The sequence below is a fragment of the Balaenoptera borealis genome (assembly GCF_965194805.1).
Source record: "Balaenoptera borealis genome assembly, chromosome: 19".
NCBI classification, from domain to species: Eukaryota; Metazoa; Chordata; class Mammalia; order Artiodactyla; family Balaenopteridae; genus Balaenoptera; species Balaenoptera borealis.
In genome coordinates, this window is record NC_138878.1 from 52,548,065 (window position 1) to 52,570,371 (window position 22,307).

General features: G+C 49.5%; 2 protein-coding genes across 3 annotated transcripts; both read left to right on the top strand.

Annotated features, from left to right (window-relative positions):
- Window positions 1-2,178: 2,178 nt before the first annotated feature.
- FFAR1 (free fatty acid receptor 1) lies at window positions 2,179-8,089 on the top strand. Of its 2 annotated transcripts, XM_082367244.1 has the most exons (3): window positions 2,179-3,460; window positions 4,052-5,475; window positions 8,005-8,089. In XM_082367244.1, exon 2 carries the CDS (start codon window positions 4,354-4,356, stop codon window positions 5,266-5,268), a length of 915 nt encoding a protein of 304 aa, XP_082223370.1. In that variant the 5' UTR covers window positions 2,179-3,460; window positions 4,052-4,353; the 3' UTR covers window positions 5,269-5,475; window positions 8,005-8,089. The 2 variants fall into 2 exon arrangements, with proteins under 2 accessions (XP_082223370.1, XP_082223369.1); XM_082367243.1 differs by lacking the exon at window positions 2,179-3,460 and having other exon boundaries at window positions 3,467-5,475.
- Window positions 8,090-8,771: 682 nt separating this feature from the next.
- FFAR3 (free fatty acid receptor 3) lies at window positions 8,772-10,717 on the top strand. Its single transcript, XM_082367242.1, is given in 4 exon segments — window positions 8,772-8,892; window positions 9,159-9,703; window positions 9,706-9,874; window positions 9,877-10,717. Coding segments are annotated over 4 exon segments (1,143 nt in total). The 5' UTR covers window positions 8,772-8,774; the 3' UTR covers window positions 10,188-10,717.
- The last annotated feature ends 11,590 nt before the right edge of the window (window positions 10,718-22,307 follow it).

Sequence of the window (22,307 nt, forward strand, 5' to 3'; positions counted from 1 at the left end):
AAGGGGCCAAGGCCCATTCTCCTTCAGGGCAGAAACCTGTGGTTAATCATTCATCAAGATGACAGTCAAATTCCTGGCCTGTGGTGGGCGCTCTGAAGGCACCGCCTTCCTTGGCTGCCCTACTTTCCCATCTGCTCGATCCAGATGCTCTCTGAGAGGTTGTCCTTGGGATGCCCAAGGAGTGGGGCACTGATTTCCCCATCAACCTACTTTGTCCCTGGTTTGACATCTTTTTTTTTTTTTTTTTCCTGGCCACGCCACGTGGCTTGCAGGATCTTAGTTCCCTGACCAGGGATTCCACCCGGGCCCCGACAGTGAAAGTGCCGAGTCCTAACCACTGGACCACCAGGGAATTCCCTGGTTTGACTTGTTGTGAGCACCATCCACTTTTCTGAAGAAAGGGAAGGCTTCGAGAGCTGTTGAAATGAGAGGGCAAGGGTCTGGGGACCAGTATCATTCAACCATTTATTCAGCAAACGTCTACTGAACACCTCCCACTGCATCCACCACAGAGCCAGTTGTTGGGGTACAAAAAAGATACAACATGGTCCTAATCTTGGGGGTCTCTAGTCTAGGCGTCCAGAGGGTTTTAGGAGCTGAAGGACCTCAAGGCAGCCGCCAGCCTGATGAGGCCTGGCACGGGCTCCTTGGCAACCAGCGGGTGACTTCCCATCCTGGACCTGAGCCTGACTGCTGATATCAGCCTACTTCATGACCAATTGCCCGAGAGATATGGCTGTCATCAGGCCCTGCTGAGGTGTGCACAGCAGGTGGCTGGGCAGCGCTGGGGCTAGAACACAGGCAGCCCCCGACCCAGCCCCGGACCGCACCGTCCTCTTGGAGCCTAGACAATTGGCCATCCATCTGACTCACTGAGCCCCTGCTATGTATGCAACAAGCAGTGGACAAAGCACACAGAAAGCGTTGCCTTCACTGACCAACATTCTAGTGGAGGAGCCGGCAAATCTGATGTTGCAGAGTCTTGGGTGCTTGGAAGAAACCACAACGCAAGATGAAAGCAGAGGGGCTGGAGCAGGGGAGGGGCCCGTTTGGATGCAGGGATCAAGGGAGGCCCTCGGAGCAGGGGACACTGGGCAGACACCTGAACTGCCAGGTGGGAGGGCCAAACAGAGAAGAGCTTGAAGACCCGCTGTCTCCCTTTATAAATTTATTTATTTATTTTTGGCTGCGTTGGGTCTTTGTTGCTGCGCGCAGGCTTTCTCTAGTTGAGGCGAGCAGGGGCTACTCTTCGTTGCGGTGCATGGGCTTCTCATTGCGGTGGCTTCTCTTGTTGTGGAGCACGGGCTTTAGGCGTGCAGGCTTCAGTAGTTGTGGCTCGCGGGCTCCAGAGAACAGGCTCAGTAGTTGTGGCGCACGGGCTTAGTTGCTCTGTGGCATGTGGGATCTTCCCAGACCAGGGCTCGAACCCGTGTCCCCTGCACTGGCAAGCGGAGTCTTAACCTCTGCGCCACCAGGGAAGCCCCCCGCTGTCTCCCTTTGCACCCAACTTTGCTCATCTACCAAATGCTTGTCACAAGAGGTGAAATGGCACTCCTGTTGACTTTTCCTCAGTTCTGTCAGTTTCTCAGTGTTTCCCAAAGACAAAATACTAAACAACAGGTCACAAGTTCTTCTACATTCCCAGGGAGGTGCTGGACGACACATGTAGGACTTAGAAGGGGGGTGACCAAGAATCAGTTTGGTTCCTGAGGTATGAAAAGGAAATGAGATCATTTCTTTGGAGGGAGCAGTGGATATGCTGAGAATCTCAGGCTGCCTGCTCTGGAAGCCTGGTGGGAAGCACTTCCAGGGAACCACTCAGAGAAGCTTATTCTGGGTGACTTGGATTTTGGGGAGGACATAGGAGCCTGGTGACTGACACACACACCCAAGAAAGCTGAAGTCCAGAGAGACTGTACTGTCAGCCTGAGGCAGGAGTGAGACAGACAGATAGACACGTGCATGGTCAGAGACAGAGAGAGAGAATCACAGAGACAGCTTAGGGCCGCTTTAAATCTCAGGAGGTCTCCCTAGAAGGGCAGGATGACCCCAACAGAGTGGTGAATGACCAAGTTCTCAGGGCCTGAGAGGAAAGTTAAGCGACCAGCTGGAGGCACGCGCCACCCGATGTCCCTACAAGTGCCCCAGGGAGGAGTCCCTTTTGACATCTGTGCAGCCCAGAGAGAGGCAGGGTGGAGACCACAGCCCGGGCACTTCAGTGCCGCCGAACTCGACTTTGCTTGCTCCAGGTCTCTCCTCCTCTCCCTCCTGTCAACACAGGGAAGGTCATAAACCACTGTCATCAGGTCAGAGGGGAAAGGAGAGGGAGGATGGAGGCCTGTGCAGGTGGGGGGAGAGCAGAAGCTCTAACTGGGAATGATGATCTCATTATCCCACATAGTAAATGCCAAGTGGAGATGGTACGGGTGACTAGAGGGACTTTTTATTATCTGGGAGTGAGCCTGGGCCTGCCCATGAGCTCGTCCAGGAGTAGAGAAGACTAAGCCCCCAGAGCCAGTTTGAACGGGCTGGCAGGGGTGGGGATGGAATAAAGGTGCGTTCTGGTTGTACCACCAACCCTGCTCTTTAGAGGTGCTGATAATTCCAAAAGATACATGCACCCCAATGTTCATTGCAGCTCTATTTACAATAGCCAGGACATGGAAGCAACCTAAGTGTCCATCAACAGAGGAATGAATAAAGAAGATGTGGGTACATGTATACCATGGAATATTACTCAGCCATAAGAAGCAACGAAATTGTTCCATTTGCAGAGACGTGGATGGACCTAGAGACTGTCATACACAGTGAAGTAAGGCAGACAGAGAAAAACAAATATCGTATATTAACGCATATATGTGGAATCTAGAAAAATGGTAAAGATGAACCTATTTGCAAAGCAGAAATAGAGACACAGACGTAGAGAACACATGTATGGACACCAAGGGGAGAAGGGGGTGGTGGGATTAACCTGGAGATTGGGATTGACATATATACACTGCTATGTATAAAATAGATAACTAATGAGAACCTACTGTATGGCACAGGGAACGCTACTCAGTGCTCTGTGGTGACCTAAATGGGAAGGAAATCCAAAAAAGGAGGGGATATATGTATACGTATAGCTGATTCACTTTGCCGTACAGCAGAAACTAACACAACATTGTAAAGCAACTATATTCAATAAAAATTAAAAAAAAAAAAAAAAGGTGCTGGCTACGCACTCTTCACTCCCCCCAGGAAAAGTCCACGTTTCTAACCTCTCCCCTTCCTGTGTTTGCATCATCTTGGACCCTCACCTCCTTCTGAGATGCCCCATTAGCTGCTCATCCAGGCTGTGAGTGCCTCAGGCTAATGGCCCTGCCTCCCCGCCCTTCTCTCCCTTCCGGCTCACTGCCCATCCCGGCCACCCTCCCTCAGGGGACTCCTGAGCCTCAGAGACATCTGGCAGAACCAAGAGGTGAGTCCCTCTTTCTGTGGCTTCTCTCCCCGCAACAATTTTTCCCCGGATCCCCAGATGCCTCCGCTTAGGGTGAACCGCTGAAGCTGGCTAAAGTCATTCCCTGTGACACCAATGGGACCTGGCTTACCCCTGGACTCTCCCCGGGCGACCTCCTTCTCCTGCCCTTTGCTACAACCTACACCCCGGCTTCCCCTCGGCTAGGCGTTGCCACCAGCCCCGCACTGCCTGCTGTAGGGAAACAACTCCTCTTTCCAGGGAACTGGGGAAGGGGTGCGAACACAGGAATCTAGCTTCTTTTCCTGAGAAAAACACATACTGTCGGGTTCAACTCTGTTCATTTTTTTCTTCTTCTTTTTTTTTTAAAGATTTTTATGATGTGGACCATTTTTAAAGTCTTTATTGAATTTGTTACAATATTGCTTCAGTTTTATGTTTTGGTTTTTTGGCCACGAGGCATGTGGGATCTTAGCTGCCCAACCAGGGATCGAACCCGCAGCCCCTGCATTGGAAGGAGAAGTCTTAACCACTGGGCCGCCGGGGAAGTCCCTCAATTCTGTTCTGAATTCTCTCCACTGCTTGTCTCCCCAGAGTCTCAGAAATCAAGAGGCCTTCCCTCTTCCGGGACCTGCACGCCTGTGTTCCATCTCCTCCCGTTACACCGCGATCGCTCGCTTCATTTTAAGGGGGCACATGGTGGAGAGGAAACAGAGGACTGACGGCTAGTGGTCCTCACTTCTAATCCAGGCCGCCTCCCCCTACCGGCGTCTGTCTCCCCAGCTATCCCACTGGATGGCTTCTCGCACCCTGAGCAAGTGCTGAAACCAGTCTGTGACTCTGGGAGCCCCCTTTCCCGGGCCCTGAGACCTGAGGGCAGGGAGCCAGTGGCGCGCATGAGGGGCCCCATGGACCTGCCCCCGCAGCTCTCCTTCGCCCTCTACATGGCCGCCTTCGCCCTGGGCTTCCCGCTCAACGCCCTGGCCATCGCAGGCGCCGTGTCCCACGCCCGGCTGCGCCTCACCCCCAGCCTGGTCTATGCCCTCCACCTGGGCTGCTCTGACCTCCTGCTGGCGACGTCTCTGCCCCTGAAGGCGGCGGAGGCCCTGGCCGGGGGATCCTGGCCCCTGCCAACCTCACTCTGTCCTGCCTTCGCCCTGGTCCACTTCGCTCCTCTCTACGCGGGCGCAGGCTTCCTGGCCGCCCTGAGCGTCGGCCGCTACCTGGGAGCCGCCTTCCCCTTGGGCTACCAAGCTGCCCGGAGGCCGCGCTATTCCTGGGGCGTGTGTGTGGCCATATGGGCCCTTGTCCTCTGTCACCTGGGGCTGGTCTTCGGGTTGGAGGCTCCGGGAGGCTGGCTGGACAACACCACCAGCTCCCTGGGCATCAGCACGCCAGTCAACGGCTCTCCAGTCTGCCTGGAGGCCTGGGACCCGGCCTCGGCGGGCCCCGCGCGCTTCAGCCTCTCGCTGCTGCTCTTTTTCCTGCCCCTGATCATCACGGCCTTCTGCTACGCGGGCTGCCTCCGGGCGCTGGCCCGCTCAGGCCTGAGCCACAGACGGAAGCTAAAGGCGGCCTGGGTGGCCGGCGGGGCTCTGCTCACGCTGCTGCTCTGCTTGGGACCCTACAATGCCTCCAACGTGGCTGGCTTCCTGCACCCCAGCATCGGAGGCTGCTGGCGGAAGCTGGGGCTCATTACAGGTGCGTGGAGCGTGGTGCTCAACCCACTGGTGACCGGCTACTTGGGAGGGGGCGCTGGCCAGGGGACAGCGCGTGGGGCAAAAACAAAAGGGGGGCCGTCCCAGAAGTAGTCATCACTGCAGAGGGGAAGGGGCAGGGAGCAGGAGAGCCAGACTGTTTCTCCAGGCGCTTGGCGAGGGCTGCTCCGAAGGAACTGCAGGGTGGTTTTGCCTGGGGGGCATCCGCGGAGCCACTTATGGGAAGAACTGAGCCTGGCAGAAGATGGCATCCCAGGTGGAGAGAAGAGTGGAGGCCTGGAGCTGGGTCACAGGAGGAAGGTAAGCTGCCTCGGCACACATCTGCGCGATTTCCCACCTCTGTCCGTTTCTCTTCTCCCGAGTCCTGACTGGCCTGACTGCCAGTGTGCCCTGTGGGGAAGGAGGAGGGAGGTTTGCTTCTAAGCCAGAGGAACTGCCGCCACTCTGATGGTCTACTTTGGGAGATGTCACTCCATAATCATTTCCTAGGAAAGACCATTTTGAATTTCTGAATAAGAGGCCGGAGGCAAGGTAATGACACTGTTATACCGCTTGACACCACAAGGGAGCAGCATTAGAAATGTGAACAGGACGCTGGTAGGAGAAGATGCCGGGGGAAGGGAAAACACTAGCAACTCCAGAAATACACGTGACAGTCACCACGCCAAGTGCTTTACAAGTGTTGTCTCATTTCATCCTCCCACATTCCTTCGATTCAGCCATGCGGCTGCTGTACAGATGAGCAGGACTGCTCACTGCAAGGGGGTGTCAGGCAGAGGCGCAAACACCGACGAAATTCTACCCTGTGCTTTGCTCGCCAAGCCGTGGGCCTGGCATGGGGCTGCTTCCAACCAGGGGAAGCAGCAACTTATTCTAATTTGAACAAAGGCACTCCTCAAGCAGTGCACCCTGGTGCTGGGCTGTGCTCACCTGCAGGGTGTACATTTTCCTAATTTGCACTTAGGTGCTGCATGCGTTGGTTGTGGTCCTGGAACCAGGTATGATTATCATCTTCATTTTGCGGGGTTTAGAAATTTACCCGAGGCCCTACAGCAAAGAAGGGGTGGACATAGGATGTGATCCTTCCAGGAGGATCAGGGGACATTTGGAAAACTTGGGGTATCAGGCTTAATGCCTGTCCTTGTGGTCCCTTTGGCGAAGGTGAATGGTAGCACCCTGAACCCGAGAGAGAGTGGGCAGAGGACAGTGGCCGCGAGAGACAAATGTCTGGGCGTCTGCTCTGAGGTGAGGAGCAGGAAACAGACTTGTTCCTCTAATGACGATAAAGACATGAACACACAGAAGCAAAAAAGTGGTAGCTATGTGCCTGACAAGCACAAACTGGTTTACACAAGTTATCTCTTTTCGTGCCTAAATGTCTACAAGGGGGGACTCCCCTGGAGGGCCAGCGGTTAAGACCCTGCCCTTCCACTATAGGGGGCACGGGTTCAATCCCTGGTCGGGGAACTAAGATCCCGTGTGCCGCATGGTACGGCCAAAAAGAAAAAAAAATATCTACAAGGGCAAGGATTTTTGTTTCATTTGCTGATATATCCCCAGCAACTAGCAGAGAGCCGAGCACATGGTAGGCTTGCAGTAAATATTTGCTGAATGAGTGAATGCTCATAACAGCCCTCCAAAAGAAGTCTTATTATCCCTGTTTAAAAATATGGAAATGGGCCAGAGAAGTTCAGTCACTTGCCCGAGGCTCTGCCAAAGCCAGAAACAAGTTTGTTCTCTGCTCAGTGGTGACATCAGAGGATTTCAGCCGAAGGCCCAGACAACCCCTCCTGTAACCCGAGAACCACTCTCCCTTCCACCGCACCCGAGCACCTGCTGGTGCCGGGCCACTTCTTCCAGTGACTTGTGCCTCCTCCACTTAGGGGAGATTTCAGTTCCTCCCTGGGGCCCCTGGGGCCCCGCACGACCCACCCCCAGCATCCTCTGGTGACCCTCGCTCCTTGGGCCCTGAACTTTCTACCAGTGCCCCTAGCAGGTCAAGCCTGTGCACTGCCCCCCATTCCCTCTGCTTGCGCTGTTTGCTCCAGGAGCTCTCAGCCTCTGTGTTATTGATGTCTTTATTATACTCCCACCACTCAGACCCCCCCGAGACTGCTGTACTTCTAACAACTTGAGATAAAATTTACATATCATAAAATTCACCCACTTTAAATGTACAACTCCATGGTCTTTAGTAAATTTACCGAGGTGTGGATTATATTATATCACTATAATCCAATTTAGGACATTTTTATCACCCCAGGAAGATCCTTCATGTTCACTTACAGGTAATCCCATTTCCACTTTCAATCCCCAGGCCACCAGTAATCTACCTTCTGTCTCTACACATTTGCCTGTTCCGGACATTTCATAAAAATGGAAACATACATGGTCTTCTATGTCTGGCTTGTTTCACCTAGCACAATGTTTTTAGGTTTATCTGTGTTATGGTATACATGGGTATTTCATTCCTTTTCATTGCCAAATAGTATTCCATTGTATGGCTATGCCACATGGTTTATCCATTCATTGGCTGATAGACCACCAGGGGATGTTTCCACTTTTTGGTTATTATGACTAATGTTATTATGAACATTTATGAGCAAGTCTCTGTGTGGACATATGTTTTCACTTCTCTTAATACCTATAGCAGAATCAGGTTACGTGGTAGATTTATGTTTACCTTTTTAAGAAACTGCCAAACTGCCCTCCAAAGTGACTCCATCATTTTACATTCTCACCAGCCATGTATGAGGATTCCCATTTCTCCACATCCTCACCAACACTTGGTATTATCTGATTTTTTTTTTTTTTTTTTTTTGCTTATAGCCATTCTAGTGTATGAAATGGTATCTCATTGCACTCCATAAATATTTGAATGAATAAGTAAATACTCTCTGAAGCTGGACAGAAGTTTGAACCCTGGTGGCGATACTTAACAAACTGTATTACCTGGAGTGAATCACTTCCCCACTGTGAGGATTTCAAGACATAAGGTGATACCCTGAGACGCAGTGGGTCTGCTATGGATTATGTACCCACTAAAAGGTAGCTGTCATCATCATTGCCACCAACGTTAATATTATTACTATCAGCCCAGAGACAAGCCCACACGAGTGACTGGCAGCCGGCATCTGTCAAGGGCTCACCACACTTACCGCTTAACTTAGCCTTTGACACGTATTAACGCTTTAATGTACACAAGCCTATGAGATTGGTTATGATTATCCCTGTTTTATAGATGAGAAAGCAGAGATACAGAGGGCTTAAGTCACTTGCCCCAAATCACAGAGTTAGTAAGTGATAGGACCAGCATTGAACCCAAGCACCGGCTCCAGAGCCCAAGCTCTACATCACTGTATCACACTTCCTGCCCTTACAACGAGGCAAACTGGATGAGTGCCATTCTAGAGGAGCAGATGAAATTCAAGTAGAGGATCAGAGAGAAGAAGACGCAGTCTGCTTATCCCATCTGAGGCTGCTGGGGAGAAAGGCACGCAGGCAGTCGTGGAATTTGCCCCTCATTTTGTCTACTGGGCCGGCACTGCTAACAGAGCTAAAGGCATCTTTTGGGCTGTTGCTCAGCAGCGAGTGACATCATGGGCACTGCCAGGTTTTTATCATCAGTTCTGCCAGATAATAATAGCTCACTGGACTTGTTCTGGAGGAGCCAGCAAGTTGCTGAGCGGCAGAGAACTTGGGTTCCCAAACCAGCAGGTAAGCACGGGACCCTGAGGGGCTCTGTGGAGGGCACCTTGGTGCTTAGAGAAAGGAGACAGGAGACAGGGTATGATCAGGAAGAGAGGGACAGGAAAGGGACAAGAGACAGGGTATGACCAGGAAGACAGGCAGGCTGACCCCGCTGGGGAAAGCACTGTGGGCATGAGGGAATGAGGCTGGAGATGACGTTCCCTTCTGATAGCTGAGAAGCGGATGGTGCAAGATGCCCACCCGGACTGCCACCTCTGTCCCTCTCTTGCTAGTGGCCATGACCATGAACACCAGCTCAGACCGGTCCTTCTTCCCCGGCAATCACTGGCTCTACTTCTCCGTGTACCTCTTCACCTTCCTCATGGGGCTTCCCCTCCACCTGGTGGCCCTGGTGATCTTCGTGGGCAAGCTGCAGCGCCGTCCGGTGGCCGTGCACGTGCTCTCGCTGAACCTGACCCTATCGGACCCGCTCCTGTTGCCCTTCCTGCCATTCCGCGTGGTGCAGGCAGTGAGCGGCACGCGCTGGTCCCTGCCCTTCATCTTCTGCCCCTTCTCCAGATTCCTCTTCTTCACCACCATCTATCTCACGCCCCTCTTCCTGGCAGCTGTGAGCGATGAGCGCTTCCCGAGCATGGCCTACCCAGTTTGGTACAAGACCCGGCCAAGGCCGGGACAGGCTCGCCTGGTCAGCGGGGCCTGCTGGCTCCTGGCCGCTGCTCACTGCAGTGTGGTCCATGCCATTGAATTCTCGGGGCGCTCCTCCCCCACCCAGGGTATCAGCGGGACCTGCTACCTGGAATTCCGGAAGGATCAGCTGGCGGGACCTGCTACCTGGAATTCCAGAAGGCTCAGCCGGCCTTTCTCCTGCCTGTCCAGCTGGAGATGGCTGCGGTCCTTTTTGGGGTGCCCCTGCTCATCACCAGCTGCTGCTGTAGCCGCCTGGTGTGCGTACTCGGTAAGGGAGCCAGCCAGCGCCGGCGGAAGAGGCTGGCGGGCTCGCAGCGGCCATGCTGCTCAACTTCCTCGTCTGCTTTGGGCCCTACAATGTGTCCCATGTTGTGGGCTACATCCAGGGTGAAAGCCCCAAGTGGAGATGTTACGTGCTGCCCCTCAACACCCTGAATTCCTGTGTCGACCCCCTTGCCTGCTATCTCTCATCATCTGGGTTCCAAGCTGACTTCCAGGGGCTGCTGGGAAGGCTGACTGGAGCCTGTGGCCCTTGGTGGCAGGAAGGCAGCGTGACACCGAAGAGTGAAGGAGAGGGGCCGCCGCAGGAGCTGTCTAACATAGAGGTCAGGTAGTGGACTCTAGGGGGGCTCTGCAGCGGGTGGCCAGGTGGAATGGCCTGCAAAGCGGATCATCGCTGGGGCAGGTCCAAGCTCAAGTCAGGCAGAACCTTGGAGAGGCAGGCTGGGGATTGGCACTGTTTGGGTCAGAGCAGGTACCCAGCCTTCCTCAGGATGTGCCCACAAGAGCCCAGCTCTTGGTCTCGCCATACTGCCCTCCCTTCTCGTGCCCCAACATGCTCAGGGAGCAGTCAAGGTGAGAGAGAACTCTGGAGAAGAAGGCGCTCCCCAGGGCAGCAGGCGAGCTCCTGTGCTTTGCTGAAGGTGAAGGAGGAGCTGAGAGCAGTGTCCAGGGTCTGAGGGAGCTGCCCAGTGACTTGGGACAGAAGAGAGGAGGAATCTGTCCTTCAGAACTACTGACTCAGCTGGGCAGGAATGGGGACACAGGACTCCAGGAATGAGGGAGCATACTGCTGTCACATGCGCTCTTCCAGAAAGTTTCCACTCTTCAATAAATTCAGACTTTCAGGGACACTTATGAAAAATGACAGAAGAAAAATTACCTAAATAAATTTGGTAGCAAGCAAAAGAGAATGGTTTTTTCTTAATCTTTTTTTTTTTTATGGTGTGTGTGGGTGGTGTATGTGAGTGTATCTTAGGTGGTGTTGATGGACGGAAGGATAAAACACGAAGACTCTGAAGGAAAAGTGTTAAACTATAAGATGCCTAGTTGCTGGGAGAGGATTTGGATTGGAAGAATAAAAATAAGAGCTAACCTATCTTAAGGACTTAGCCTGACATTGTCTTCAATCTTCTCAGTAGCCGTGAGGCAGGTACTGTTACTATTCCCATTTTACAGGTGAGGGAATGGGCCCGGCGAGGTGAAGTCTCTCACCTGAGATCCCATAGCCAATAAGTGATTGAAGCAGGGCTGGAAGCTGAAATCAGCTGACTCCGAAACTCAGGTCCCTAAGCCACTCTGCCACCAGCTGTGTGTCATCTGCCGTGACTGGGCCCAGTCAAATGTCCAGAGTCGGCTGAGGCAGTCTGACCAGGACAAATGTAAACAGGCCACAATGAGAAACAGAACTAGGTGCAAAGCAGATCGACTATTTGTGTGGATACATCCTCTTCCCAGTAAAGAAGCCCTCTTGGAAAAAAAATAAATGAAGAGAATTAGTAACCCCAGTTGACTTCGGGTTACTACAAAGACAAATGTGTGTTCTTAAGAGCTATTTTTATCAAACTGCGATCACTTAGTAATTTTTCGTTTTCCACTGAGGGGTGGTGCATGAGAAAGAGTTGGTCAGGGCCTCCTCCCCTGGGAAAGCAACCAGAGAAATGCTGGCACCTGTTTGCACTGTCAGCTTTATTATTTCTTTTTTTAAGTTGTTGTTGTTGTTTTTTTTTAATGACAAACCAAGAAGTCTCTTACTTTATTTTTTTATTTTGGCCGCACCGCACAGCATGTGGGATCTTAGTTCCCTGACCAGGGATCGAACCCGCGCCCCCTGCAGTGGAAGCTCGGAGTTTTAACCACTGGACCGCCAAGGACGTCCCGGTCAGCTTTAGTTCAAAAACATTTATGGTGCACTTACTGTGTGCAGATGGCTGCGCTCAGAAATTCCGGGATTTCAATACTAACATCTTTAGCATCTGTTTTCTTCCTGAGGTTAAGGTCGCTGGGGAATGAGGACTGGCTGTGGATGGGGACTGGGTCTCAGGTGGAGGGAGAGAGACATCGTCTCTGTACAGAGATGAAGGCATGAGCTGTCCCTCTGTCCCATGGCTCATCTGTCTGTCCCAAGGCACTCAGACCTTGATGTGAACATGGGTCTGCGTGGTTCATAAAGGGCACAGCGGTGACGTGGAGTCTTGCAGCTCCAGGAGTGGTAGCCAGGACCCACGATCGAGGACAAAGAGGAGTTGGAAACCCCGCTTTCCAGAGAGAGCCACGAAGAACAGGAGTCTGACTCCTCGCCCAGAGTTTACACCGAGGAAGAAGAGGCAGCTTAGCTGGCTGTGCTGCCCCCAGCCATCACCCAGGACCCCACCCCTACCCCAGTCTGTGTAAACTGAAGGCTGACGGGTGGGGAGGATGAAAAGTCATCAGAGGCTGGGTGGTGGTGAGGGCAGAGCTGTAGTGTTCTCCATATCTCTCGGAAGTCAAGGGAAAGGGGTGCTCAAGGAGTAGAGCGCGTGTTCTGGGGCTGCTGCCCTGTGCCCATCTAAGCAGAGGAGGGAGACGGGCAGAGAGGTGGTGTGGGCGCGTACGTGTGAATGACGGGGCACCAGGAACTCTCGCCACCTGGCAGAGCAAGCAGGTATGAGGCTCCCATGGATGAGGGCATCGCAGGCACAGGGCTGAGTGGGGGAGTTCTGGGGTGCTGGGAGAGGTCAAACCAGGTTGGGTCTCCCAAGACCGAGGTCAGAAGAACTCAATTCTAGCTGCCAAAGAGAGCCAGCACCCGGGCACCTGCCTCACGGCAGACACCAGAAGCTATTCAGTGTTAGCTAAAGCACTGTTTCTCAAACTTTTGTATCATTGTTCCCTCAAGGAGCCTTTTTGGATCTTTTCCTCCTACTCAGTACCTTCCCCTGCCTGCCCATGAAATTTTAATACAACAGACATACTATGTATCTGTTTATGTGTGTGCGTTTTGGAAGGCCACAAACCACTGTAAGACTTTTTGGCTCCCCCAGAACTAATTTTCACATCTTTGGGAGCAATAGTGCCTGTGTTGAGAACGCATGAGCTAGATAACAGGTCTCCTCACTCACAGAGTGATGAAGCCTGTCTCACACAAAACTGTAGCCCAGCAAAGTCAGGTTCATTATCTTGCTGGAGCAAAGGAGACCACATTCCAGAGGAAGCGTGGGGCATCTCACGAAAGAAGAGATGGGGTTATTAGAGGTTTGGGGTAAGGGTGACGTTTAGGTGATGCTTTGATGAAGTAGTATTTGATAGGCTCAAAGCACAGCAGGCCTGGGTGGAAAGAGGTCAATTTCAGGCCTGGGCTGAGAAGCAGACCCAGGGTCCTATTCTTTGGAAAATACAAAATAAAGATAAAGGTAGAATTTCGTGCCTGAAAACTCCTTATCTGAAGCTCTGGGGGCTGAAAAGCAAGGCTGCTTCTCTGTGTCACAGGCTCCTGCCCAGAGCCTGCAAGCAGCAGAGGAATGTTCCATTCTCACTGATGGGATTTCAAACAGCCACGTTGCGGACAGTCTGTGATTTTATTTTATTTATTTATTTTAAATTTGGCCATGCCACACAGCTTGTGGGATCTTAGTTCCCCGACCAGGGACTGAAACCGGGTCCCGGCAGTGAAAGTGCACAGTCCTAACCACTGGACCACCAGGGAGTTCCCAGTCTGTGATTTTTAGAGAACTAGGTTTCTTAGCAGTCAATTAACAAAACAAGTTTTTAAAGGTTTATAAAAGGGAGTCATTGATGGCCATTGGAGTAGGAACCTTTCCCTCTTAGAAGGAAGGGTCCACCCCCAAAACCTAGGGCAGTGTAACCCAGAAGGATGGGAGGAAGCGTAGACTAGATTCATCTCTGCCATAGGTTCCCTGGGCCACAGGTCAAGTCTCAGCTCACAGGAGAATGGTGAGGAGGCTAGGAGTTTTAAGTCACCAAGCGTGACCAGAAAGCTAGGGAAGCCACTCAAGAAGTCGTTAAGAAATTGGCAAAGATGGTCCACTGCAGCCTGACTGAAGGCAGTGAGTGTTGAAACCACTGCAGCTCAGACTACCCATGAACCGGTGTCAGTCAGAGTAGGGCAGAGGGGCAGGCAGGAAGCAGGGAGGCACAGGGAGGTGGCTGACTTGATAACTTTTCCTGCGCTGAATACATCACCTGTGACCAGAATCTTAGGATAGTTTAGCAAGTCTGTGTATGTGCCTGGTGGGGCAAGGGAAGCTGTGATGCAAAGCAGGAGAAGTAAATCTGCTTCACTTGGACCCTGGGAAGGGGCAAACCAGGCCAGGTTAGGGTTGGGAGAGAGGGGGTGGGAGGTGAAGAACAGATGGGGGTAGGTAGGAACAAGAAGACTGGGAGTCTGCAAAATTAGTTGCAAGAATCATCCAAAAGGAAGAAGCAGAGCAGCAATAAGAAGTAGAAAGAGACGTGGTGGAGAAGTCAGGCCCTAGATTCTGGGAGAGGAGAATCAGAGGTGAAAGACAGAGGCTAGGGTGGGGGAACAAATAGAGTAAACTAGTGTGAGAAAGTGTTCAACATTTTACCTTCCCCTCTCTGACGTGACCCCTCTGGTTGAAAAAAAAAAAAGGCCAAAGCAATACAGGTAGTTGTGGCCCCTAAAACTCTGCAAAGAGAAGTGAGAAGCTTGCTGACTTCCCTTTAAGGCCGGTTCTGAAAAACCATATGGAGGGAGATCAAGGCATCAAGATGGTGGCCCATGTTCTGGGAAAAGGATGCTGGGGTCACATACCAGAAGAAGAATGGGCTAGAATGAATGAAATCTGATAAACACTGTTGGAAGTGGGAAGGTGCATGGAGTTGATCCCCACGGAGGCGTGGAACTAGGGGAGAGAAAATGTTACAGAAGAGGAAATGGGGTAGAGAAATATTTTTGGAAGAGAGTGATTTTACTGAATTCAGACAAGAAGGGTACAGTGAGACAACTAAATCAATCATCCCCTGTTGCAGATCCCCCAGCTCCAGGGGTTGAATCGTAATTGGAACTAGTCATGACAATCTTGTTCCCCTTTATAGGTGACTGGTCTCAGGAAGGACACATGACCCAATTTTAGCCAAAATATGGTAAGAAGTCTGCTGAGGGTCTCTGGGAAAGGTTTTCCTTCTTACTAGAAGAGATAGATGTGTGAGGAGCTTCCCTCTCCCTTCCTGGTTTGGAAGATTTTACATGAGGATATGATACTTGGAGCAGCCGTTTGAGGGCCATAAGACCACATACTTGAAGAAGAAAGGTAACAAGCTAAAGGTGGCAGAGAAGAAGGATGGAAAGGGCCTGGGCCCTTGATGAGCTTGTTGGGCTGGGATTACCACCTCCAATCATCTCTATGGCTGACTCACTATTGGCCAGGTATTCTCTAACTTGCAGCCAAATGCATCTTAACTCTAATGGATAAGATGCTGTACCTCAGTATCCTATACCCTACTGGAAACTACCCAGTGATGCCTTCTTTTATTTTAAATTGTTTTATGATCCTGGAATTGCTAAACTCTATTTGCTTTGTAGGAGTTATGAAATCTTAGTGTTTATCCTACCTATTATGGCGGTACTTAGGGGAGATTTCTTATGGCTCCAGTCAGTAGTTCTGGCATCAAAATATTGGGACACCTTATCATTCAGAATTTTGATAGCTGGCTGGCTGGGGCTACGTGGACATAGCACTATAAGACAAAGAACAGACTACTGGATGGGCACTTTCTAAGGTCGAGTATCATCTGACTGATAGTCTCCACTGCAAGCTCTCCTCCTTTTATTGATAAAGATTCCCATGCTTGTTATCGGATTTTTAAAAATGTTATATTGAAGTATAGTTGATTGACAATGTTGTGTTAGTTTCAGGTGTACAGCAAAGTGATTTAGTTATACATATACATGTATCTATTCTTTTTCAAATTCTTTTCCCATTTAGGTTATTACAGAGTACTAAGCAGAGTTCCCTGTGCTATACAGTAGGTCCTTGTTTGTTATCTACTTTAAATATAGCACTATGTACCTGTCAGTCCCAAACTCCCAATCTCTCTCTCCACCCCCCTTTCCCCCCTGATAACCATAAATTCATTCTCTAAATCTGTGAGTCTGTTTTTGTTTTGCAAATAAGTTCGTTTGTATCATTTTTTTTAGATTCCGCATATAAACGATTTCATATGATATTTGTCTTTCTCTGTCTGACTTACTTCACTTAGTATGATAATCTCTAGGCCCATCCATGTTGCTGCAAATGGCATTATTTCAGTCTTTTTAATGGCTGAGTAATATTCCATTGTATATATGTACCTCATCTTCTTTTCCCATTCATCTGTCAATGGACATTTAGGTTGCTTCTATATCTTGGCTACTATAAACAGCACTGCAATGAACATTGGGGTGCATGTATCCTTTCAAACCATGTTTTTCTCTGGATATATGCCCAGGAGTGGGATTGCTGGATCATATGGTAGCTCCATTTTTAGTTTCTTAAGGAACCTCCATACTGTTCTCCAATACGGGATCTTGACTGCCATGGAAACAAGAGAGGATTGAATGAGTGGGGAGGAGATCATGAACGATGCTGCCCTGTGGAAGGGTACTTGGCCCTGCACAGGGTACTTGGCCCTGCGCAGTGTTCTTGGAAACAGGAGAGTAACCCAGTCTTCGTACCCATGGAGTCACCATCACACATGCCCTGCCCATATGAAGATGAGGAGATGTGTTCCTGGATGCCTAATTTACTACTTGTAATTTATGCACAATCATGGGCTTGCAACTCACTGATTCCCTTGTCCCCTCCCCCCTTCCTAATAATTGTTTTCTAGCGGTTCTCTATGCTTAGAGCACAGCCCACTCTTCTAGGGTGTTCCCTAAAAGCCTCCACTAAAATAACTCCTTGTTTGCTTATCCTTTGGAAAACAATCAAATTATTTGCTGTAAATCAAGAGGTCAGCCAGGAAAAAAAAAATGTAAGCAGGAAAGTTCACTGCAAAGTGAACTGAACAAACAGGCCAGCAAGCTTCGGCACTGATTGCCGGTACTGGCAGTACTCCTGCTGCTGCATGCCGACCACATGCCAAGCAGCCTGGTGAGGAATCGCCCAGCTCAAAAGCACAGGAAGGCTTTGGAAGCATCACTTCTGAGGTTACGAGCAGCAGGGTCCTCCTAGGTATTACTCAGGAGGATGAGAGCCTCCCTATATACACAAAGTCTGCACGCAAATATTCAGGGTAGGTTTAATCATAATAGCCCCAAACTGGAAACAGCCCAGGTGTCCATCAAAAGAGAATGGATTTTAAATCTGTGATGTAGCCATGCAACGGAACACTACTTGGCAATAAAAAGTAACAACCTGCCCATATAGATAACAGTATAGCCTCTGACTGTGATATTGTGATTTATAATGAATACGTATTTGGTCTTCATCCCCATTTCTGGCACAGAACTCTTAAAATCCTTAGAATTTCCTAAGTGATGAGAGCAACAAAGGTGTCTTTTGTTATGCTAATAAGGTGACTTTTGGATCCCCACCTAAGGATGAGGGCTGATTGCCAGTGGGACCAACTATGTGATTGGAGGGTTGGAACTTTCAGTCCTACCACCCCTCACCTCCAGGGATGGGAGAGGGGCTGGAGGTTGAATCAGTCACCAACGGCCAATGATTTAATCCATCTTACCTTTGTAAATGAAGCCACCATAAAAACCAGAAAGGATGGATTTTGGAGAGCTTCTGGGTGGCAACTTGGGGAAAGCGGCGTGCTGGGAAAGGGCATGGAAGTGACTCACTCTCTCTGGGTAGACAGTGTCAGAATTGAGTTGAATTGTAGGACACTCAGCTGGTGTCGGGGGACGTGCTTGGTGGTGTGGGGGAAATGACACCCCAGGTTGGAATTGGTACCAGAACCCCTTTAAGTGACAGAAAGCATATCAGTGGTTGTCAGGGGTTGGGGATGGGACAGGGAGGGGATTGGGTGGGAGGATACCAGAGGGGACATTTTAGGGTGATGGAAATCTTCTATAACTTGATTGGGGTAGGAGTCACACAGATTTGTCAAAACTTAGTGAACTCTAAGCTTAAAATGGATGCTAAAATGCAAATTAAGTCTCAGTAAAAAGAAGTTGATTAAAAATGTGGTAACACCTCACCTCTGGGCCTATGTGATAGGTGTACATACCATCATCAAAAAAATCTTCCCAAGTTTCAATAAGCCAAGCAGGTCTCTGCTTTTACTGTGCCACTCTGCAGAAGTTCGGATGGCTGTGGAACAACCCAGATTACACAAAAGGGCAGAAACCATGGTGCAAACAGGTGATAAATGGCAACCAGCTCTTGATGCTGGAGATCCACAGGAAGTAGTAAGGACTGTGGCCGCCTGGAGAGTGCATGGCCCATCTGAATTCAACTCCTGTCTTGTTACCACGTAGGGCTGTGGACTCCATGTTGCCAGACCTTCCAGTTTTTCAAGTTGGATATCCAGCTGTTGCTGCTGTTTTTGAAATTTTATATTCTTTTAAGCTGATAACCAATTCAAAATGTGAAAGGATTGTGTGTGGTGAAAACAAACCAGAACTGAGGGCTGTGGACGGCTCCTAGGCTCCCAGTTTGTGGCCTCTGCAGCAGTGGAGGTTGAGGTGGGTTCAGATGTTGAGGATGGATGGGTAGGGAAGGAAGCAGGAGGAAATGTCATTTTGCCACAAGCGCGGCTCAGAGAAGATTTTTCCCAGATCTGATGGCAAACAGCCGCAAAGACCTGCTGACTTTCTAAAATCATTCTTACGAGTTCCTCGTTCTCATTTAGAAGTCCCTGTCTACCTCAGCAGCCCTCCTCACAGGGAAGGTCCCTGGAGGACAGTCAGTCAAAGGAGACACACTCTTAATACCCCATGATCCCCGGATCCCTCCATCTCGACCCTGGCTCCTCCTCCTCCTGCCCCCACTCTCTGGAAGGCATTGTTCATTGCTCTGGAAGGTTCTCCCCTTTTGTTCTTGCCCTACACCCTCTCCCCAGGTGTTCTTCTTTTTTTTTTTTTTTTTTTTTTTTGGTCGCACTGGGTCTTAGTTGTGGCTCACTGGCTCCTTAGTTGCAGCTCACAGACTCCTTAGTTGTGGCATGCATACGGGATCTAGTTCCCTGACCATGGATCGAACCCAGCCCCCCTGCATTGGGAGCGTGGAGTCTTAGCCACTGGACCACCAGGGAAGTCCTCCCCAGGTGTTCTAATTCACTACCATGGCTTTAATCATTGATGACTCCCAAACCTCTATCTCCGGCCCCAGACTCCTGTGTATCCAACTGTGTCCAGGGAGCACCCCAACTTCACAAGTCCAAACCGAACTTTTCATTCCATCCCCCAAATCTGGTCCCACCGCCCAGCCTATTCCACCTCTGTAAATGGTGGAATCTACCTTTCTGCCCATGCCAGAAACCCGGGAGTCATTTTTTTTTTAACAATTTAATTTTCTTATTTTAAAAATAATCATACTATAAAAAGGAACTTTTTTTCAGGGAGAACTGTACAGTTCTGTGAATTTGAACACACATAGATTCCTATAACTACCACCATGATCAAGATAAAAAGGGGGCGGAGTCACATCTTCCCCTCACCCCTAACCACTGACAACAACAGATCTACTCCCTATCATCATGATTTCACCTTTCCAAGGATGTCACGTAAACGAAATCCTATAATTTTAACCTTTTGAGACTGGCTTCTTTCACTCAGCATAAGGTCTTTGATATTCATCCCAGCTGATCCTATCACAGTTTGTTTCCTCTTATTGCTGAGTACTTTGTCCCACTGTATGACTGCACCACAATTTGCTTATTCATACACCCACTGAAGCACACTTGGGTTGTTTCAGTTTAGGGCAATCACAGACAGAGCTGCTCTAAACATTCATGCACAGGTTTCTGTGGGGAGATAAGTTTCCATTTCTCTAGGTCAAATATCCAGGAGAAGGATGGCTGAGTCATACGGTAATTGCATGTTTAACTTTTTACGATACCTTCAGTCTGTTGGCCAGAGAGGCTGTACCATTCTGCATTCCCTCTGGCAATCTATGAGAGATGCACTTGCTCCACATCCTTGTCAGCACTTGGGGGTGTATTAGCATTTTTATTTTAGCCCTCCCGATAGGCGTAGAGTGGTCAGGAAGCCATTTTGGATGTCCTCTCCCTTACCACCCACGTACAATTCACCATCAAGTCCTCCTGGCTCTGTCTCCAGAATATATCTTGTATGAATCTACTTCTCTCCAACTCCACAGCAGCCATTACCTCTCACCTGGCCTGCTGCAAAAGCTTCTAACCCAGTCTTTCTTTTTGTCCTCATCCCGATCAGTTCACACCAGGCCAGAGGAACCTTTGAAAAACATAAACTAGATCATGTCATTGCCCTGAATAAAACCTTTCACTGGTTTCCTATTCCGATCCCCTCTTCCTGGCCTACCAGGCCCTGGGCCCATCTGGCCCTGACTCTCTCTCCAGGCTCCTGCGACGCCTTTGCTGATATCACTCTGCTGGCCTGGCCTCAAGTTCTTAATCTCTGCACGCAGTTTCCTTCACACTTTGCTTGGCTGGCTCACCCCCTTCTTTCAGGTTTTCTCTCCAATGTCATTCTTTAGAGGGACGTTCCCTGATCACCCAATTTCAAGTAGCCCTCACCCCCCTTGAGGTGCTGTGACAGTTTGACTTACACACTTGTCTGTTCATTTGTTTCATATGTGATTCCTCCCTCTAGACCGAGAAGCCCTTGACAGCAGTCATCATGTCTGTTTTACTCATTACGGTATAGCCAGGTGCCTAAAACTGAACCTAGCACAGAGCAGGCATTTGGTATTTGATAAATAAATGAATGAATAATAAAAAGAATCTCTGATTTTCCACTATTATAAATAATGGTACCAGGAACATCCTTTTACATAAATGCTGTGCATTTGTACATTTCCTGAAAGTGGTACTGCTGTATTAAATAGTATATACATTTGAAATTTTTATAAATATTGACAAATTACCTTCCCTGGCTGAATCAATCTTCTCTCTCCTAATAGTCTATAAGAGACTCCATAATCCTGCCAACAAGGAAAAATATCACATTTTAATTTTTTTTTAAAAATTAACATTTAAAATTTAATAAATCAGTGTATTAGTCAGGGTCTTCCAGAGAAATGGAGCCAAAGTGTATATACATCGAAAGAGATTTATTTAAGGAGTTGGCTCGTATGATTGTGGTGGTTTGGTGAGTCTAGAATCTGATGGAGGAGGCCAGTAGACTGAAGACTCAGGAAGAAGTTGCTGTTCAACCCAAAGGCTGCCTCCTGGGAAACTAGGAAGAGCTGACGATGCAGATGCGGTCTGGTGGAGAACTCCCTCTTGCTCAGGGGAGGTCAGCTTTTTTTTCTATTCACGCCTTCGAGTGATTGGAAGAGACCCACCCACATCAATGAAAGGGAATCTGCTTTACTCAAAGTCTGTCAATTTAAACATAAATCTCACCCGAGAAACATCTTCACAGAAGCATCTAGAACAATGTTTGATCAAATATATGGGCACTGTGGCCCAGCAAAATGGAAAACATAAAATCAAACTCAGTACTATTTTAATTTCTTGGATGAAAATTGAGGTAGAAAATATTTGTATATTGCATATAGTAATTTATGTTTCTTTCTTTTTTAAAAATAAATTTATTTATTTTATTTATTTATTTTTGGCTGCGTTGGGTCTTTGTTGCTGAGCGTGGGCTTTCTCTAGTTGCGGCGAGCGGGGGCTACTCTTCATTGCAGTGTGTGTGCTTCTCATTGTGGTGGCTTCTCTTGTTGTGGAACGTGGGCTCTAGGCGTGTGGGCTTCAGTAGTTGTGGCACGCGGGCTCAGTAGTTGTGGCGTGTAGGCTCTAGAGCGCAGGCTTAGTAGTTGTGGCACATGGGCTTAGTTACTCTGCGGTATGTGGGATCTCCCTGGACCAGGGCTCGAACCCGTGTCCCCTGCGTTGGCAGGCGGATTCTTAACCACTGCGCCACCAGGGAAGTCCAGTAATTTATGTTTCTATACTTGTTTTTTTTTTTTTTTTTTTTTTTTTTTTTTAAACAATGTTAACCTTGTCTTTTTTTTTTTTTTTTAATTAATTTATTTATTTTTGGCTGTTGGGTCCTCGTTTCTGTGCGAGGGCTTTCTCCAGTTGCGGCGAGCAGGGGCCACTCTTCATCGCGGTGCGCAGGCCTCTCACTGTCGCGGCCTCTCTTGTTGCGGAGCACAGGCTCCAGACGCGCAGGCTCAGTATTTGTGGCTCACGGGCCCAGCCGCTTCGCGGCATGTGGGATCTTCCCGGACCGGGGCACGAACCCGTGTCCCCTGCATTGGCAGGCAGACTCCTAACCACTGCTTCACCAGGGAAGCCCTATACTTGGTTTTTTTAAATCTGATTTGCAGAAGTTCTTTGAATGTTAGTAT

Excerpts from the sequence above, each read along its gene's own strand:
- FFAR1 (XM_082367244.1), top strand. The coding sequence starts at position 4,354 with ATGAGGGGCCCCATGGACCTGCCCCCGCAGCTCTCCTTCGCCCTCTAC.